Raw genomic sequence first — 18,634 nt, 5'->3', positions numbered from 1 at the left:
AAAAATGTTTGAAAATGTTACCATTTATCCTATGTTCTGTCTCATCCCTATAATTCTCATTGATATCCAATGATGGTTTGTCATCACATACTTTGTTTTACTGTTTCCTAAACGCTATAATTCTCATTGATATCCAATGATGGTTTGTCATCACATACTTTGTTTTACTGTTTCCTAAACGCTATAATTCTCATTGATATCCAATGATGGTTTGTCATCACATACTTTGTTTTACTGTTTCCTAAACGCTATAATTCTCATTGATATCCAATGATGGTTTGTCATCACATACTTTGTTTTACTGTTTCCTAAACGCTATAATTCTCATTTATGTCAAATGATGGTTTGTCATCACATACTCTGTAATGTTCTTGTTTTACTGTTTCCTAAACGCTATAATTCTTTTTATTTTATCTTCCCATGTACTGTTAATGTGTGAAGTTTAATCCTCAATAAATATGGTCGTAGGTGAGATTTATGTTTTAAAAGTAGATAGCATGGGGTTTTGGGGCATGGTGTTCAGGTGTCAGGCACGGCGGTGGAGTGTCTGAGGCACTGCGGTGGGGTGTCAGGGCACAGCGTTGGTGTGCCGAGCACAGCATTGGGGTGTCGGGGCACGGTGATAGGGTATCAGATCATAGCGCGAGAGACAAAGCCAACTGGCGTCCAAGTGATACTAAATATGAGAGCAGCCATCTCGAGTATGATTTGAAACAAAATAAGAGAAAAGTTGAGAAATGTTTTTTTTCAGATTCCTACAAATTAGAAAAAATATCAAACTTTACCAGCCAGACTATTAGTTGGATAACTTTAAGCAAAATTTGGCTGAATTCAACATTTTTGTGTGAAAAAATCTCTTTACACCTCATTACATAAAAAACTTTCTTGGGGTTTTTGTAACTAAAATTATCATTCAACATAAGAAGCAAATCAGCGACAGTCTTACAGTTGATCGATCATATAGTAAATTATAATGGTAAATTAATCACATTAATTTCACTTGTACACCAGGTGACTGTGGCAGGAGGGTTTCGATACAAGGTGTTGTTGCACATTATACATTATATATTGTTTAATTTCTTGATACAAAGTTTGTAAGTCAGGAAGTTAGAACTTGACAGCGAGTCAAAGTGACATTTTCAAGATTTTGTCGAATACCAAAAAAAATTAACAATTTGGGAATTTCTAATGTAGGAAATAATCACAACATTTTGGATCACAAGGGTGTTCACTATATTCTGTATTGATGGTTATTTTTCGGGGATTCTTCACTTCTCTGGTAAGGTTTTCCACCTTTCTCACTACAACATAAAATTTGCATGCATCATAACTAATTTCCTCTCTGAACGATCATACTGCATATTTCTGATTTATTATTTAACTTGCTGATTTCATACTACATGTGTAGATAGTGACATTGCTTGTAGGTCTTAACGCAGATCAATTATTATTGCAGAAAATGAATATATTTTGTTAAATAGTTTATTTATTTATTTGGTCTGAGTACTTCATCAAATTCACCATCTTGTTCATCCTTGTTTATAGCAAGTTATGCTGTACTCAGTGAAATAATAAGTCATTGGATACATGTCTGGGTTTTTTTTGTAGAAAAAAACAGTAAGAGGGAGCACTACAATTAGGGGAGATATGGTTCTTCCTACCAGGGTGTGGAGATTTTGATAATTCTAAGTTAAAATGGAGCATTCTATGGATACCTTGGGGCCAAAATTACTATCAGACAGGTCACAGTTGAAGACTGTGGCCACATGTGATCTCTGGTCAATCAGAATTTTATGGTTGCCAGAGGATCTGCTCCCCAGGGTAAGGGGGCTCATGACCATGAGGGTGTTGCGCCCCTGTTCCCTTGTTTAAACAAATCTCTGCGTGTAACTATTATGTCATGATGCAGCGGTAAATCATAATAAATGAGTTGCATCTTGTTGCAGGGCATGTCTGAGTCTGGCTTGTCTGTACTGTGGGGTTCAATGTTGGTTTGAATGGGTGTGAACCTTGCTTAAAGAAGGCATCCAATGACCACAATATTGTATACATCCTAATAATACTGTAGAATACTTTATTTTCGCTTGGAATTTATTTTCACTATTTTCGCTGAAGGGAAGATTCCGTGAAAATAAAATCCAGCGAATATACATTTTTTCCTATATTTTACATTAATCTCAACAAAAATCAGTGAAAATAAATTCCAAGCAAAACGCCCCAAATACCTTTTCAGCGAAAATTAATTCCAGCGAAAATAAAGTATTCCACAGTACTGTAGAAATCATTTCCTCAGAGAGCCAGTGAAAAATATTTTGAAAATTGTAAATTTGTTTTGCAAAAATAAATAAATTCTTGCTAAAATGATGTGTTCTACAGATTCTCACATTTGATACTACACCAGTTAAGTATGTAGAATCCAAATATATTCATATTCAAATTTGGTATGGAAATCAGAATCTAATTAGATATGCAAATTAGGATGTAACCGTAATAAAATTTGGTATGCAAATCAAGATTTAATCATATTCTAATTTGGTAAGCAAATCTGAATTTAATTGCAATCAAATTTGGTATAATCGAAATATGATTATAAAAGTATATGCAAATTAGAAAACAATTTACATATTTGTATGCAAATTATGATCTAATCTACATACTAATTGAGTTGGCAAATTATTTATTCATATCAAATGGAGTATTTAAATGGTCAACTATATTCAAATTTGCAAATCGAATTGTGTATGCAAAGGAATAGTCATCGCTTTCATAGACTGTTATGTATAACCTTTTATGGTCATATGAAGAATATGTATGTCCTTTTATGGTCATATGAAGAATATGTATGTCCTTTTATGGTCATATGAAGAATATGTATGTCTTTTTATGGTCATATGAAATATATGTACTGGATATATCCTTTTAAGGTCATATCAAAGATATGAATGCCCTTTTATGGTCATATCAAAGATATGAATGCCTTTTTATGGTCATATCAAAGATATGAATGCCCTTTTATGGTCATATCAAAGATATGAATGCACTTTTATGGTCGTATGAAAGATATGAATGCCCTTTTATGGTCATATCAAAGATATGAATGCCTTTTATGGTCAAATCAAAGATATGAATGCCCTTTTATGGTCATATTAAAGATATGAATGCCCATTTATGGTCATATCAAAGATATGAATGCCCATTTATGGTCATATCAAAGATATGAATGCCCTTTTATGGTCATATCAAAGATATGAATGCCCTTTTATGGTCATATCAAAGATATGAATGCCCTTTTATGGTCATATCAAAGATACGAATGCCCTTTTATGGTCATATCAAAGATACGAATGCCCTTTTATGGTCATATCAAATATATGAATGCCCTTTTATGGTCATATCAAAGATATGAATGCCCTTTTATGGTCAAATCAAAGATATGAATGCCCTTTTATGGTCATATCAAAGATATGAATGCCCTTTTATGGTCAAATCAAAGATACGAATGCCCTTTTATGGTCATATCAAAGATATGAATGGCCTTTTATGGTCATATCAAAGATATGAATGCCTTTTATGGTCATATCAAAGATATGAATGCCCTTTTATGGTCATATCAAATATATGAATGCCCTTTTATGGTCATATCAAGGATATGAATGCCCTTTTATGGTCAAATCAAAGATATGAATGCCCTTTTATGGTCATTAAAAGGATATATATGCCCTTTTATGGACTTCTATTTATGCTGTATTGATTTGTTCATTGTAGTTTACTAAGAGCAGCTGCTGGCTTTGCTCAGAATGTTCCTGTGAATCCAGACACTCCGGTTAAACGATGTTCCTACATACGATGTGTGGTTCAGATGATTTGTAAATGTTCTCATCAAAAAGAAATTAAAGTTGAAAGTTTTACGACAGCAATTGATGACATGATGCAGGATATTGAATCTGTGGCTTCAGTTGGTAAGTGAAATGACCATATATGGATGAATGAATGAATAGTGTGACCATAAATGGATGAACAGTGGCCATATGTGGATGAACAGTAACCATATATGGATGAATAGTGTGACCATATATGGATGAATGAATGAATAATGTGACCATATATGGATGAATGAATGACTAGTGTGACCATATATGGATGGATGAATGAATAGTGTGACCATATATGGATGAATGAATGAATAGTGTGACCATATGAATGAATGAATGAATAGTGTGACCATATATGGATGAACAGTAACTATATATGGATAAATGAATGAATAGTGTGACCATATATGGATAAATGAATGAATAGTGTGACCATATATGGATGAATGAATGAATAGTGTGACCATATATGGATGAACAGTGACCATATATGGATGAACAGTAACCATATATGGATGAATGAATGAAGTGTGACCATATATGGATGAATGAATGAATAGTTTGACCATATATGGATGGATGAATGAATAAATATCGTGACCATATATGGATGAATAAATAGTATGACCATATATGGATGAACAGTGACCATATATGGATGGATGAATGAATGAATAGTGTGACCATATATGGATGAATGAATGAATAGTGTGACTATATATGGATGAATGAATAAATATTGTGAATATATATGGATGAATAATTAGTATGACCATATATGGATGAATGAATGAATAGTATGACCATATATGGATGAACAGTGACCATATATGGATGGATGAATGAATGAATAGTATGACCATATATGGATGAACAGTGACCATATATGGATGGATGAATGAATGAATAGTATGACCATATATGGATGGATGAATGAATGAATAGTATGACCATATATGGATGAACAGTGACCATATATGAATGAATGAATAAATAGTATGACCATATATGGATGAACAGTGACCATATATGGATGGATGAATGAATAGTGTGACCATATATGGATGAATGAATGAATAAATATTGTGAATATATATGGATGAATAATTAGTATGACCATATATGGATGGATGAATGAATGAATAGTATGACCATATATGGATGAACAGTGACCATATATGGATGGATGAATGAATGAATAGTATGACCATATATGGATGGATGAATGAATGAATGAATAGTATGACCATATATGGATGAATGAATGAATAGTATGACCATATATGGATGAACAGTGACCATATATGGATGGATGGATGAATGAATGAATAGTATGACCATATATGGATGAACAGTGACCATATATGGATGAACAGTGACCATATATGGATGGATGAATGAATGAATGAATAGTATGACCATATATGGATGAACAGTGACCATATATGGATGGATGAATGAATGAATAGTATGACCATATATGGATGGATGAATGAATGAATAGTATGACCATATATGGATGGATGAATGAATGAATGAATAGTATGACCATATATGGATGAATGAATGAATAGTATGACCATATATGGATGAACAGTGACCATATATGGATGGATGGATGAATGAATGAATAGTATGACCATATATGGATGAACAGTGACCATATATGGATGAACAGTGACCATATATGGATGGATGAATGAATGAATGAATAGTATGACCATATATGGATGAACAGTGACCATATATGGATGGATGAATGAATGAATAGTATGACCATATATGGATGGATGAATGAATGAATAGTATGACCATATATGGATGAACAGTGACCATATATGAATGAATAAATAGTATGACCATATATGGATGAACAGTGACCATATTATGGATGGATGAATGAATAGTGTGACCATATATGGATGAATGAATAAATATTGTGAATATATATGGATGAATAATTAGTATGACCATATATGGATGAACAGTGACCATATATGGATGGATGAACGAATGAATAGTATGACCATATATGGATGAACAGTTACCATATATGGATGGATGAATGAATAGTATAACCATATATATAATCACATAACAATCTCCAGGCTTACATACTCAGTAGCTAACCAATCAGGAAGTCAGCTTGCAATGTTGCTGTATTGGTGTTCGAAACAATATGGTGGTGACAGTAATAAGAAAAGAAAATCCCTCAACTGTCTGTATTGTGGATAACAGGAACATAGCAAGATTAAATGAGAGATATTTAACTTTGATCAATTGGAAAAAAAGCACTGAAATACATTCGTGAAATGGTAACTTTGTATGTGCAATCATTCTCTGCTTTCAAGTCGTCCTCTGCCTCACTTCTTGCGGTACCACAGTACAGTTTGCGACATCTAGCGACAGATTTTGCTATTGCTGCACCAAGATTAATGTCATTTGAACTGAATTCAGTGTACTGATATTAACTTTTTCACCACCAGTTCCCTCTGCATTTTACCTTCAGAGGATTGGGACAAAAATAGCCAGATTTTTGGAGTCAAATCTGAAAATTGACTCAAATTTTGTCTGTTGGCTCCAAAATTAAGGTTCATTCCCAGAAATATTGAAGAGTATAAGAAAAAAGTGCATCAAAATGTGGGCGAGAAAGTCTGGCGATAAAAATGTTAAAAGTGTTCAAACTTTGAATTGTACGTTTTCGTCTTTTTTGTGAATGAACAATTTTATGCACTTTTTATCATTATGTATTGTAATACTGTAGAATACTTTATTTTCGCTTGGAATTCATTTTCGAAATTTTCGCTGAAAAATTTAATTTTATTTCAGCATAATTTCTCCCGCCCGCCGACTTGTAAGCGCAAAAAATGCTAAAAAATATTATTTTTATCTTCATTTGTTTACCGCCCGCCGCATAACAAATCCAAGTTGCATTTTCGTGGGAATATCATGATCAAAGTACTGAAGTCTCACGCAGATGAGAAACAAGGTTATACATGAAATAAAATTTTATTTCATTTCTTCTCTCTGATCAATGATCTCACTTACAATTTTTTGAGAATCACACAAATCTAATGGGAAAAAAGAATTATTTTTTTATTTATTTGTTCACCCCCCTCGAAAAAATTGCCTTATAAAAACTCGCAAAACAAGGAATAAAAAAAGTCTGGCCTCAGTGAAAATCAGTGAAAATAAATTCCACACAAAACACCCAAAAAGTCTTTTCAGCGAAAATTAATTCCAGCTAAAATAAAGTATTCTACAGCAAGCACACTATGAATAATCAAATTATTAATTATTGTTTTCACTTCCAGCCGTTGATACGCAAGCAATGACGTCAGAACTGATTGATTTGCTGACTGAAGTTCTCAATCTGCTGAATAACTGTGCATCAGCGGGTAGAGGGATAGAAGTGGTGGAAAAGTCGCTAGTGAGGTGGATAGAACGCAGTCCTTGTAGTGTCTTAATCTTACCGTTAATAACAGCAGCATGTAGAACATTGGCTTCATTAACGCATATGGTTCTTATAGTGGAGACGTGTATGGATTCCTATTTCAACTCAGGTATGGGTATTTTTATGTGACATCACTTTCATTCCTGACATCACTTCCTTTTTTCTGACTTCACTTCCTTTTCCAACATCACTTCCATTTCTGACATCACTTCCATTTTTGACATCACTTCCTTTTCTGACATCACTTCCTTTTCTAACATCACTTCCTTTTCTGACATCACTTCCTTTTCTAACATCACTTCCTTTTTTGACATCACTTTCTTTTCTGACATCACTTTCTTTTCTGACAACACTTCCTTTTCTGACATCACTTCCTTTTCTAACATCTCTTCCTTTTCTGACTTCACTTCCTTTTCTAACATCACTTCCATTTCTGACATCACTTCCTTTTCTGACATCACTTCCTTTTCTGAGATCACTTCCTTTTCTAACATCTCTTCCTTTTCTGACTTCACTTTCTTTTCTAACATCACTTCCATTTCTGAGATCACTTCATTTCTGACATCACTTTCATTTCTGACATCCCTTCCATTTCTGACATCACGTCCTTTTCTGACATCACGTCCTTTTCTGACATCACGTCCTTTTCTGACATCACGTCCTTTTCTGACATCACATCCTTTTCTGACATCACGTCCTTTTCTGACATCACGTCCTTTTCTGACATCACTTCTTTTTCTGACATCACTACCTTTTCTGACATCACTTCCATTTCTGACATCACTTCCTTTTCTCACATCACTTCCATTTCTGACATCACTTCCATTTCTGACATCACGTCCTTTTCTGACATCACTTCCTTTTCTAACATCACTTCCATTTCTGACATCACTTCCATTTCCGACATCACTTCCATTTCTGACATCACTTCCATTTCCGACATCACTTCCTTTTCTGACATCACTTCCATTTCTGACATCACTTCCATTTCTGACATCACTTCCATTTCAGACATCACTTCCTTTTCCGACATCACTTCCTTTTCCGACATCACTTCCTTTTCCGACATCACTTTCTTTTCCGACATCACTTTCATTTCTGACATCACTTTTTTTTCTGACATCACTTCCATTTCCGACATCACTTCCTTTTCCGACATCACTTTCATTTCTGACATCACTTCCTTTTCTCACATCACTTCCTTTTCTCACATCACTTCCATTTCTGAGATCTTTCCCTTTTCTGACATCACTTCCTTTTCTGACATTACTTCCTATTCTGACATCCCTCCCATCTTTGATATCACTTTTTTTTCTGACATCACCTCCTTTTCTGACATTTTTGTTCTTCCCTGACACCACTTCCATTTCAGACATTTCTTCTTTTTTATTGACATCGCTTCCTTTTCTGAGATCTGTCTTTTCAGACATCACTTGGTTTTATTGACATCACTTGCATCTCTGACATCACTTCTTTTTTTTGACAATATTTCCTTTTTTGGTTATATTCCCCCTTCTTAGGGAATATAAACAAAACATATAGTATTCAATCTGCCTCAATTTGCCTTAAAAAACCTACATTAAAAAAAATGCATTAACAAATCCCATTCTCATCAAAATAATTATAAACATGGATTTTGTGCACCTCTATTAGACCCTCTATTAGATGATGGTTTCTGATCAGCATTCACTCATTTTGTTTTCTGGTTCCTGCTAAAATAGTGCAAAAATGAAAGAAAAAACGCAAAATTGTTTAGCCTTAGAGTTGAATTACCAATTGAGAGAATATAATTTGTTTATTGTTGAAAAAGTTATTTGAAAAGGTATGCTATAGAATTTTAGGTATTATACAGTTATAGAAGCCTTCAACACGTGTGAACCATTTTTTAGCTCTACTGTTGACTTTGTCGAGCGGAGCTTATCATATGTGTCATTGTCTATCATCTGTCTGAACTTTTTTGACTTCTTCTTGAAAATTACAAGTCTGAATGCTTTGATACTTGGTGTATATGTACCTTGGGTAGACCTCTTTTACATTTGTTCATTTTGTGATGATATCTCTAATTCTCTAATGATGAATATTTTGGTCATTTTTGGTAAAAAGTGATATTTTCGACTTCTTATTAAAACCACAAGTCTGATTGCTTTGATATTATACATACCGCTATAGGTACCTCATGTGGACCTCTCTCAGATTTGCTCATTTCATGATGATATCTTCTGTTGTTCAATTGAAATGTGCATTGCTAACAGCGGAGCTATCTCAGCCAAGAGGCTGATTCTTACTTTATGTTATTTCATAATTTTCTCATTGTATTCTATTTAAGGTATGGATCTGAGTCAGTTTGGTGGATGGAGTCATGTGACTGATAAATTACAAGTACCGGAGTTGACTCATGATGAATTTTTGGATGAATGCATGAAACAAGGCACCTACCTCACGTTATATGCATACATCTTGCAACGATTGCCATTATGTCAAAGTCTGAATGATGAATTGAATATATTGACAAAGATTGTGGACTGGACTACTGCTGCTAAACCATGGTGAGTCATTCTGAAGAACACCCTCTAGTGACTATGCACTGCCCTCTGGTGTTGAAAATGCTAACGTTCGGTATTTATTTCCTCCAGTGACGTGAATGAAGCGAAACTTTTACTGTGGTGGTCTAAAGCGATTGAACTGTGTTTACGACAAGTAGATTACGGTGCTCCGCATCAGTATGTGATACGTACGATTAATAATCTGGCGCCAGCGTTGCATGTCTTGGGAGAAGACAAAACATCAGCTGGTTTATTGGGAGCTATCGGCTTAGGAAGACGATCTAGCCTCTCTCTAAGGTATGCTAATTAGTAATTACTATGTTAATTAATTATTACTGTAAAAAATTTTATTTCTGCATGGAATTTATTTTTGCTATTTTCACATAAGGGATGATTCAGTGAAAATAAATTCCAGCGAATATACCTTTTTTTTTATATTTTACATTCAACTCCTCAAAAATCAGTGAAAATAAATTCCATACAAAACACCCAAAAAGACTTTTCAGCAAACATTAATTCCAGCTAAAAAAAAGTATTTTACTGTAATGCCATGTTCTCACAACAAATATTTCTGAATAAAATCAGCTTTTCCTGTTTTGCCAACCATTCGACGGTTGCAGTTTTGGATCAATATAGAGTTCAAAGTTCAAATCCTATCTAGAGTTGAACACCAGAAAGGAATTTATTCTAGAGACTGTACTACGTACTCAATATGGGAGGTCACATCCACTTACTGAGATCATTCACCAACGAATGTGACTTTTTGGAGAACTTTGATTGAAGACGATGGTCGTCACACAGCATGTAAACAAACCATTATTAGCTCTGCTGTCGACCAAGTCGAGCAGAGCTTATAGTATTACTGATTGTCCGTCTTCGTCGTCATCAACTTTACATTTTCAACTTCTTCTAAAAAAACCACAAACTGTATAGCTGTGAAACTTTCTAGGAAGGTACCTTGGGTGGTTCTCTCTCAGATTTGTTCATTTCATGTTGATATGTTCAATTGTCTTATTTATAGCGAATATTTTTGTCATTTTTGATCAAAAATGCTATTTTCGACTTCTTCTTGAAAACCGCTAGCCCAACTGCTTTGATACTTGGTATGTTGGTACCTTAGGTAAACCTCTCTCAGATTTGTTCATTTCGTGATGATATCTTCATTTCTCCAATTTCATGAATATTTTTGTCATTATCAGTAAAAAATTATATTTTTGACTTCTCCTTGAAAACTGCTTGTCCAATTTCTTTGCTTCGTCATTGCTTTCAGAGCATGCATCACAAACAGCGGAGCTATATCAGCCGACAGGCTGCTAGTATATTACATGTGTTACATTGCTCATATCAAACAAGATGCGGTGAGATGATGACCACCCTTTTAATAAGGTCCACATACTGAATATGATTTATATGGTAAAAAGATAACACTTATCATTTTCACATAAAAAAAAAAATAAAAAAATTTTTACTTTGTCAAAATTTCGTGATTTTTACTGACATGGGAAATTTTCAAAAATTTGTTTTGTGCAAAATTAAAACGTTTCACATCACATCACAAGTATTGAGTGTGCACAAGAAAAAGGCTCATAACATGAACATAAATTCTTATTTTTTGTAAATTAAATTTTTCCTCCAGGTTTCGTCTATTTTGTCGAAGTATGGTTGCATTTCTTCTCGCTCAGACACCGGGAGACGTCTTCCTACGAATGCAGTCGCATGCTCCTGCTGCTATTAGTAAACACCAGAGGGCGCCATTACCCAACGCACCAAATGTACAACCTACTGTGAAAGCGCAACAAGCTTTAGCAAACTTAGAATCCCTGCAGACCAATAAACAGTACAGCTCTCTTAGAGAAACGGGTTATTATGCGAGTGCGTTTATTTCCGATCCAGCGAATTCACTACGAGAAGCTAATAAGTTGATGTCAGCACTCGCATCTCGTTTATTTCCGGAGAAGAACTATCTGGCAATTATCAAGGTGTAATTACTATTATGGTTTTTTTTTCGTGGCATTCACCATTTGAATTTCAAGGTCAACATTCTGAAGATTGCTGTCAAGCAGAGCTGTTCATATTGCTGATTGTCGTCCACAACTTTACATTTTTTACTTCTTCTTAAAAACTTTCAGCTCACTACTAAAGTACCCTGAGTCTCTCTCAGATTTATTCATTTGTGGCAATACCTTCGATTTTGGGAATTTTAGTGAATATTTTTGTAATTTTTCATTAAAAAATGTTATTTTGCTAGCCCAACTGCTTTGATATTTTTTATGTAAAAACCTTGGGTGGACCTCGGTCAGTTTTGTTCATTTTGTGACAATACCTTCAATTCTATTTTGAGTATATTTCTGTCATTTTTGGTAAAAAATTATTTTCTTGAAAATTGCTTGCCATGTTATTCCAATGGAATTTATTGACTGATTGATTTGACAACGGAGCTTATATCAGCCAACAAACTTCTAAATTTGTAACTGGGCGTTAATTTTCTAACTGACATCAGCTCTATTCTTTTATCTTGCATCATTTCTTAAACATACCTGGACAAAAATTTGTTTAAAGCTGGTATTATATTCTTCTTTTGTTCCCTCAGTAATTTGAAAAAAAAACTTACAGCAAGACATAATGGGAGTCTTTGTGATTACTCTGTCTGTTCCTCTGTCTGTTTGTTTGTTTGTGAAGCTTTACATAAGTGACTGCTACTTCAATGAGTCTCAAATTGGCAGAACTTGAATATTATGGCATTCAACTTTCCCATCACTGTCACTTCAAAATGGAGATAACATTTTTAGTCCCCGTTCGGACGCTGTCTTCAAACAGGGACTTATGTTTTGACCTTTGTGCTTCCGTGCGTGCGTTCATACCTGTATGTTGGAAATGCCTGGACCAATCACAATCAAACTTCACACATACATCATACATGATATTATACATACGCACATCAATTTGTTTCACGATCTGATTCAAGATGGCCGAATGGCGGCCATTTTTGTGCTAAAAAGTCATCAAAATCAAGCATTTCTCGGCTGTTTACAGATGGATTTTGTTCAAATTTAGTATATTCGCTGAACATTATAGGACCTTGATGCACATCATTTTGTTTTTCAGATAGGATTCAAAATGTTAAACAATCATCAAAAAAATATTCCTGACATGGTTATATTCCAGTTATATTACTATAAATAAAACTATATATCTTAAATTCGATAACTAACAGGGACTGTGCCATGCATGGCTTGTTGTTTGTGTTTATATTTTGGTTTTCATAACTCATGATAGAAGTGTTTACAAAGCAAACCGAGCAGATATCAACATTAAAAATACTTTTACAAATTTTGTGTGGATTCGTGACAAGAGAAATAAATCTTTTTGTGCAATACAGTTTAGACATATTTGTGAAGAATTCTGAACAAAGATTTTGCCGTTCTCTGGAGTAATTACCTCTATTGAGGAATCAAAGTTGTGCTGCACAGTTACTGTAAATTAAAATGTGACCATTTAAAATGAAATGAATCTGAAATCTCACTCGAGGTATCGTATCATGTTATATTGTGCATGAAATTAAGCAAACGTAGACAACGTGAACAACAAGAACAAAAACAATTTCAACCCTATCTGTGTGACTTTGTGGTGACATTTTTTGAATAATTTGTTGTGAATTTCATGCCTGAACAAGGATTTTGAGAAATTATTCATCCCAGCAGTTATGAATAATCAATCGCTATTTTATTTTTTGTTCATAATTTTTTTTGAATCAGAAGTCTGCATGAATAATTATTCTGACGGTGTAATGTTTTAGTTATTGAAAAATATGAAATTTTTGCTGCAAACAAAATTATATGTTACATTTGTGTCTCTATACTATCTAACATTTTATTTTTGATGCTACTGTAAAATACTTTATTTTCGCTGGAATTAATTTTCGTTGAAAAGTTGTTTTGCCTGTTTTGTATGGAATTTATTTTCACCGATTTTTGATGAGTTGTATGTTAAATATAAAAAAAAAAAAAGTATATCACTGGATTTTATTTTCGCAGAATCATCCCTGCAGTGAAAATAAATTCCAAGTGGAAATAAAGTATTTTACAGTACTGTAGAATACTTTATTTTCGCTTGGAATTAATTTTCGCTATTTTCGCTGAAGGAATGATTCAGTGAAAATAAAATCCAGCGAATATACCTTTTTTCCTATATTTTACATTAAACCCATCAAAAATCAGTGAAAATAAATTCTATACAAAACACCCAAAAAGTCTTTTCAGCGAAAATAAATTCCAGCGAAAATAAAGTATTTCACAGTATTCATTTTTGTGATAATATAAAGACGTTTAAGATGATTTTACAAAAAAAGTCCTAGCATCTACAAAATGAATCTTCAATACAAATTGCTGCCAAGATCTCATTGAAAGAGCTAAGGGAATTGTTTAAACCCCCCCCCCCCCCAATATTTTTCCATTTTCTACCTTGTTTTTTATGTACCATACCTTTATTTTCATTATAATCTTATTAAGCCTTATGGATTAAGAAGATATATGTAGAAATTATACCTTTGGAGTAAGATGCATTGTTGAATGTAATACCTTTCAAGATTAATAAGGTTCATGTTATAATATGTCAAAACATGTCTACATATAAAATGGGCATGGTGGTGGTTGTGCAGTATGTGTTCACATTTTGTGTATGTTAAAAATGCCTTGCAATGGATGATTAATAAGGTATATATATTAACATGAAATAGCTTTAAAATGAGGTACATGTTAAAATGTTTGCCTTTCAAGATTAATTAGGTATATGTTAAAATGTAATTTCTTTCAAGATTGATAAGGTGTATATTAACATATAATACTTTTTGAGATTTATAAGGTATGTGTTAAAATGTAATTTTCTTCATGATCAATAAGGTGTAGGTTAACATGTAATACCATTCAAGATTAATAAGGTATAGCATATAATAAAATGTAATACCTTAAAAGCTTAATCAGGTATGTTTTAAAATAATTTCATCAAGATTAACAAGGTACTGTAGAATACTTTATTTTCGTTTGGAATTTATTTTTGCTATTTTCGCTGAAGGGATGATTCCGTGAAAATAAAATCCAGCGAATATACTTTTTTTCCTATATTTCACATTAAACTCATCAAAAATCAGTGAAAATAAATTCCATACAAAACGCCCAAAAAGCCTTTTCAGCGAAAATTAATTCCAGCGAAAATAAAGTATTCCACAGTATATATCAAAATATGGTAATGGCTTTTTAATATTAATAAGGTATATGTTAAAATGTGATGCCTTTCAGGATTAAGAAGGTAATGTTGAAAAAACGCTACATTTGGAGGATTGACTGAATACTTGTATTCATTGTGTATTTATTGTTAATTGTTACGGTCTGTGCTGTGATGTCACAAAAGTCATTGTCACAATCAATAAGAAATTGAAAAGTACATTTTTTTTTCAAGCTCTTAAGAATATGTCACCAATTTTGTATATCTGACTATTTAATTGTACATATGAATTAAACTGAATTTTGGAAATAACTTTTCTGTCATTGAATGTGTGGGAAAATTTTTTTGATATATATTGTTAGCCATCTGTTCTGGATGTTGCCGTTCTCATCGTTAAAATTATTTTTCATTCTTGTACCGGTAGTAAACTTGAAGGTTCAGAAAGGGAGGATCTGTAGTCATCTTGGCTGCTGCCATCGTCCTCGAAAATGTTTTTACAGTCCCTCAATAACTGTGATGTTTTATTCGATTCTTATAAGCACGGAGGTATAAAAAAAGTAAAATCTGTTGTCATTGTGGCTGTCATCGTCGTCATGGAATACATTGTTTCCAATTATTTCTAAATTTCTCCGGCATGTTTTGACTAATGTTTTTAGTTGGTACAAAGACAATGCATCATGGGATTCATACGCAAAATATTTTGTTTTGCGATCTGACGATTGGACGTTCGGTCAACAGGGAGGTGCCACACTTGAGGGGTATGTTTATTACCTTCCCTTATTCTAGGCATGTGTGACCAAGTTTCAGTCTACTTAAAAGAAACTGATGTCACCAATGACTTCTGCTAATGTCATGGCCATCTCGAGTGTCTTATTCCATCTCGTAGTGCCTTCCTCTCTTTCGGTGGTCGCCAAAGTCCACCGGATCCCTATCCATCAGAGCCTTAGGTAGCCACTCTGTTCCTATACACCATACAGCGCCGAACCATCTTAGAAAAAAAAACAACAGTGGATGATGAGTTTTCTTCCTGAAGGCCGAATTTTGAACTCATGGGAATCATCGCACTTCCAGGGTCAAATTTGCATTTATTTGTTCGGGTGTAGCCAATGTGTTATGACCAGGTTTAAAGCGTGTGTTGATAAACATTGATTTTTCCAGAATCCAATGCTTTCTTCTAATTGAAATCACAAGTATGAGATTTAACCTGGGCACGACTTGCACTAATGACTACCGGTGACTCCTTCAATACCTTCAAATTGCCTAAAAAATACATGATTGAAACTTGGTAACGCCTCAGTTTGTACTCGTTGATCTGCGCAACAGTCAAAGTCGCCATCTTTGTTTATAATATGAGACCCATATATCTCGTGAATGCGTGGCACGACGACTACCGCTCTTCAATAATCTCTAGATGGAAGAATCATTGGTGAGAAAACTGTGGCTGTTAATCTTGAATGTAACTGGTGGCAAGATTCCCTATAGTTTTATAATTTCAAGTGTAATAATTATTTCAAATGATTGATGGCCACATATATTGCGATACAGGTATGCAGTTTTTCTACATTTTAATAAAATATTCCATTTTATCTTTACTGTAAACAAATTTGTTTTTTACTGACATTTAATTTTACTGTGTTTTAATTTCACAAATTTGTCAAGAAGGTTCATTGTTATTTTACAAGTTCAAGTAGATTTAATTTAGCGGATATTACTTTTCAGCGAAATTTAACCCAGCGAATAATTAATGCATTTACAGTATTGTATCCATGGCAATGATTTGTCGTGCGAGGTGCACCTATAAACCTTGTTTGAGTCTGGAACTGTTAAGGTCAAGCTGGATTTCGATAAAATCATGTGGGGATTTCTGTTCAATAGAGAAAACAACATAATTTGTTACAGTTGGCGTTGAGGGCGTTTTCCAAATTTACACGGCTTAGGGAAATTAAAAAAAAACATGACAGATTGGGGCTTTTGCAGAAGTTTGAGTTTATTGTGAAAATAATGTTCTCCTGTAAGTAGTAACAGTGAGGTGGTAAAGGAGGCCCTCTATCACGAATGCCTTGTATTGTGTGTGTTCCCTAAGAATTTAGTTATCTGTTGGTTGACATAGCTGCTTTTAAAATAGTCAAATTAAAGGGTGGCGATCGTCGCGCTGCGCATGTGCGACGTTTGTATTGATAAACATTGATTTTCCCACAATCAATTGCGCTCTTCTAATGGAGATCACAAGTATGTGACCTGGGCACGACAAGCACTAATTACTGTCAGTGACTCCTTCGATAAAAATTGAAGCTTAGTAACGTCTTAGTTAGTACTTGGTGATCTGCGCAACAGTCAAAGTCACCATCATTGTTTATATGAGACCCATGTATCTCGCGCATGCGTAGAGCGACGACTACCGCCCTTTAAATAAACGTTTAGCATTAAAAAGATGAGTGACGACTCTTCGAAATTTGTGTAAATGAATGCGTCTAAATTATGAATAAATTTGCCAACTCCGGGAGGAAAGTAGAAAAACCGTGAAAATATGTTTTCTTTCGCTTAGTTCCCGCTAGATTTTTTCAGAATGTTGTGGTTTGTAATTTTTATACTCTCAGCGCAACAAGAGTTGAGCTGAGCTCCATGTTTATAAATATTTATAATTTTTTTAATTCTATTGGCCGATTGAATAACATAGAAACGTTTTGAAATGACGTCGTTTGCGTGCAACTGCGCTCGTTGATTAGCCGACTGGATTCATTTAAATATATTACAAGATTTACAAAGATGAAGAGAATGCCTTTGTGGCGCTGAGAATTCTGTTCCCTGTAAAATTTTCCCATTTCAAATTATTCTCCTTACAGACTTGTTTTCACAATGTATACAACTCTCTCGTGGGTTATGTGTCAACCCAGTATTCCCTGCAGATTAAATGGAAATATGAGAATGTATTGCTTAGTGTATAGCCTAAGACGTTTTGCAGTGCGTGGCGAAGGAAGGTAAAAGCGGGGGAGTCGTCACCTGCGCATGCGTCAGATGGCCATAGCGTGTCATTGTTTACAAACAAGAGTCTACCCATGAGTCTTTGCGTTTTTAGCGTGTGTTGTTATCGTCACTTGGGACTCAATTCCCGCGCGTGCGCAGGTGACACTCCCGCTTTAATTATTGCGTTTGTAAAAAAAAAAAAAAAAGTACCTGAATGCACGCGAGTCGCTCTGTGACGTGTGTTTTTGCGTTTGTCACCTCTACGTCTTGTTGCTGTATTTGTCGGCTTGCGTGTGTCACGCGATCAGTAAGTTTTATACCTGTGTGTGTGCTAGGGGGTAGGGCATCATAAAAACTGGATGGGGGGATGGCAGAAAAACTACAAAATATTTCGTTCCTCCTTAAATTTGCTATAAGGCTTCAAACTGAGTGAGATATTTTTTGTAAGATTTAGGCGCGCAGATTGTTACCCGTTATTCATCGCTGTAGAATGTGTTGTTTTTTTTTCCACAATATTTTCATGTGTATTTTTTTTTTCAATTCTACCCCTCCCGAGTTTATAATGGTCAACCCCTAAAAAT

The 18,634-nt window shown here is 34.2% G+C and overlaps 1 protein-coding gene and 1 long non-coding RNA gene across 2 annotated transcripts in view; both read left to right on the top strand.

The window, feature by feature from the left end:
- The window catches only part of LOC102806592 (ectopic P granules protein 5 homolog), a 74,607-nt gene extending 61,357 nt beyond the window's left edge, over positions 1–13,250 (top strand). Inside the window, exons 38-42 of the mRNA XM_085494537.1 lie at positions 3,766–3,959; positions 7,187–7,435; positions 9,653–9,872; positions 9,960–10,166; positions 11,506–13,250. Of these exons, the coding sequence (XP_085350663.1) occupies positions 3,766–3,959; positions 7,187–7,435; positions 9,653–9,872; positions 9,960–10,166; positions 11,506–11,854 (1,219 nt within the window). The 3' untranslated portion in view covers positions 11,855–13,250. The remainder of the gene's footprint in view (positions 1–3,765; positions 3,960–7,186; positions 7,436–9,652; positions 9,873–9,959; positions 10,167–11,505) is intronic.
- A 632-nt stretch (positions 13,251–13,882) lies between these two features.
- LOC146730085 (uncharacterized) lies at positions 13,883–15,401 on the top strand. The gene is made up of 2 exons (XR_014927928.1): positions 13,883–14,581; positions 15,136–15,401. It is a non-coding gene; the product is annotated as an uncharacterized LOC146730085 (long non-coding RNA).
- The last annotated feature ends 3,233 nt before the right edge of the window (positions 15,402–18,634 follow it).

Source organism: Saccoglossus kowalevskii, chromosome 20 (assembly GCF_978046115.1).
Source record: "Saccoglossus kowalevskii chromosome 20, keSacKowa6.1, whole genome shotgun sequence".
NCBI lineage: Eukaryota > Metazoa > Hemichordata > Enteropneusta > Harrimaniidae > Saccoglossus > Saccoglossus kowalevskii.
The sequence above is the reverse complement of the archived record's forward strand: the minus strand, read 5'-3'. Positions and strand labels throughout refer to the sequence as shown.